The 2,631-nt window shown below is 42.0% G+C and overlaps 1 protein-coding gene across 1 annotated transcript in view; it reads left to right on the forward strand.

The window, feature by feature from the left end:
* Positions 1-2,631, forward strand: part of LOC101859496 (receptor-type tyrosine-protein phosphatase alpha) — a gene marked incomplete in the record, with an annotated part of 114,619 nt that overhangs the window by 41,524 nt on the left and 70,464 nt on the right. Inside the window, 1 exon segment of the mRNA XM_035970946.1 lies at positions 305-374. Coding sequence (XP_035826839.1) covers positions 305-374 — 70 coding nt within the window.

The raw sequence follows: 2,631 nt of genomic DNA on the forward strand, positions 1-2,631 counted from the left end.
TAATTATAAACCTATATGATGTTCTTATGTCTAGTGGTTGCGTGCAGAAGTCCAGACAGAGATCATTTATCCCTGTAAGCCTGACAGGATGTCTATCTATCTATCTATCTATCTGTCTATCTATCTATCTATCTATTTATCTATCTATCTATCTATCTATCTATCGATCGATCGATCGATCTCTCTATCTATCGATCTATCGATCTATCGATCGATCTATCTATCTATCTATCTATCTATCAATCAATCTATCTATCTATCTATCTATCTATCTATCTATCTATCTATCTATCTATCTCCTCAGGTCCAGGCTGTCAACGGTGCCGGTCCGGGAACTCCCACCAGAACACAGGCGTTCAGCACTCTGGAAGGAGGTCAGTGATTTATGGGTTGCTTGGTGCGTTGATGTATGGGTTGTTTGGTGTGTTGCTCGGTGGGTTGCTTTGCTTGGTGGTTTAATGGGTGAATGGTTTGTTGGTGGTGTGATAAGTGGGTTGATGGGTTGATTCGTTACTTGGTGGGTTGCTTGATGGGTGGGTGGGTGGGTGGGTGAACGTATTGCTGATGGTTTGGTAAGTGGATTGATAGTTGATTCTTTGGTTGGTGGGTGAACGGTTTGTTGATGGTGTGGCAAGAAGGTTGGTGGGTTAACTCGTTATTTGGTTGGATGTTCGCTGAACGATTTGTGTGTGGTACGGTTAGTTGGTTAGTTTGGTTCATAGTTGATTCGTTGCTTGGTAGGTTATTCGGTAGTGTGGTAGTTGATTTCATGGTTGGTCGGTTGGTGGGTGAACAGTTTGTCGGGAGAGTGGTAAGTGGATTGGTGGGTCGATTGGTTGATTAGTGGGTAGGTAAGTAGGCAGGTAGGTAAAGGTATGGGTTTGAAGTAGGTTGGTCGGCTATTGGGTTGGTGGTTGGCAGGTGGGTTCGTGGGTCATTGGGTTGAAAGTTTGATAGTTTGTTATGTTGATAAATAAATCGCTACTTGTTGGGAGGTCGATGGGTTGGTAGACTGACGGGTCAGTGGGTGGGCCTGTGAGTTGCGTGATTTGTCAGTCGGTTGGTTTTTGTAGGTGGCTTGGTGTGTTTATTGCTGAGACGATGGGTGGGTTGGTAGGTTTGTTTATGGATGGGCTGGAGGGTGGACGGATGGATGGTTTGGTAGGTTGTTGAGGTGGGTTGATAAGTTATTGGGTCGGTGGGTTGGTCATGGGTTTGTAGATTTATGGATGGATGGGCTGGTTATTTAGAGAGTTGTTGATGCTTTTGATTTGGTTTGTGGGTTGGCGGGTTGGTGTTGCTTGGTAGGTCTTGGATTAGTTGGTCAGTGGAAAGATAGCCAGGTTTACAGATCGGTAGGTTCATTGATTGATGGGTGGGGGAATGGGTGTGTTGATTGAAAGATTTGTAAGTTGACAGGTGAACTGGAGGTTTATTTGATCCTTTTTGTGGGATCTTGCTCTGTTTTGTTTTTGAGGGGTTTTTAGTTTGTTTTTTATGTGTTTTTTTGCTCTCTTATGGGTGCTTTTGTTGCTTTGTTTTTGTTTGTTTGTTGTTTTTTGTTGTTGTTTTTTTGTTTGTTGTTGTTGATGTTGTTGTTGTTGTTTTTTGGGGGGTGGGGTTCTGATTATTCGTCGGGCTGATTTGAATCGTGGGCTGATGGCTCGTTGGTTTGGTAAGGTTGGGGGAGAGGTTAGGTTATTAAAAAGCTTTTTGGTTGGTGGGATGGTTAGGGTTCCTTTTTAATTGCTTGATGGGTTGGTTTAGTGGTGAGGTGGGGGGTCAAGTAGATAGCATGTCGGTCGACTCCGATTTTATCTTTTTTGAAAATGGGAAATATGATGGTTTATGTTCAAAAACATATTTTTCACCAAAGCTGTCGATTACCAAAGTGTCAGTGAACACATGATGATATCGTGATTTGCCTTTCTTATTTCTATGGCGTGTTTGTTAATTTGATTGAATCAGTTTGGGGGTTTTTTTTCGTTATTTCTTCTGACTACATAATAACCTTTGTTTTGTTTTTGTTTTGGTTTTTTTGGATGCTTTTGTTTTCTTTATTTTGTCTGATTTCCGATTTATTTCCACGAGGATTTGTTCTTGTGTTTTCAGTTTGATTTAGATGTTGAGGTGGGGAATATTTTTAAGCCCCTCGATAAATTATGAATTGTTTGCCTAATGTTTGTTCAGGGAAACAGAAAACCTTTCCAAATGAAAGATTCCATGTTATTGAGCCTCTGTGTGTGTGTGTGTGTGTGTGTGTGTGTGTGTGTGTGTGTGTATGTTTGTTTGTTGTTTGAGTATGTGAGTGTGTGTGTGTGCGCGTTTATGTGTGTGTGTTTATGTATGTGAGAGGGGGTGTTTGTGTGTGTGTGTATGTGTGTGTGTATGTGTGAAAGACTTACAGATCGAAGAGCAAAATAGATGACATGGGTTTTTTTCCGCCGACTTGTATACAGAAGAGGAACAATTCAAACACTGCGGGATGAGCTTCTGTCGTTTGATTGGTTGTGTGCGTTTGTGTTTTTTGGGGGGCTGCCATGTTGTTGGTTTTCGCTTCCGAAATTTCCTTAGGGCGTGAAAGGAATTACAAAAAATAGACCCACAACATACCAGCGGGGGTGGGGGTGG

The sequence above is a fragment of the Aplysia californica genome, unplaced genomic scaffold, assembly GCF_000002075.1.
Source record: "Aplysia californica isolate F4 #8 unplaced genomic scaffold, AplCal3.0 scaffold00346, whole genome shotgun sequence".
Classification (NCBI taxonomy): Eukaryota; Metazoa; Mollusca; class Gastropoda; order Aplysiida; family Aplysiidae; genus Aplysia; species Aplysia californica.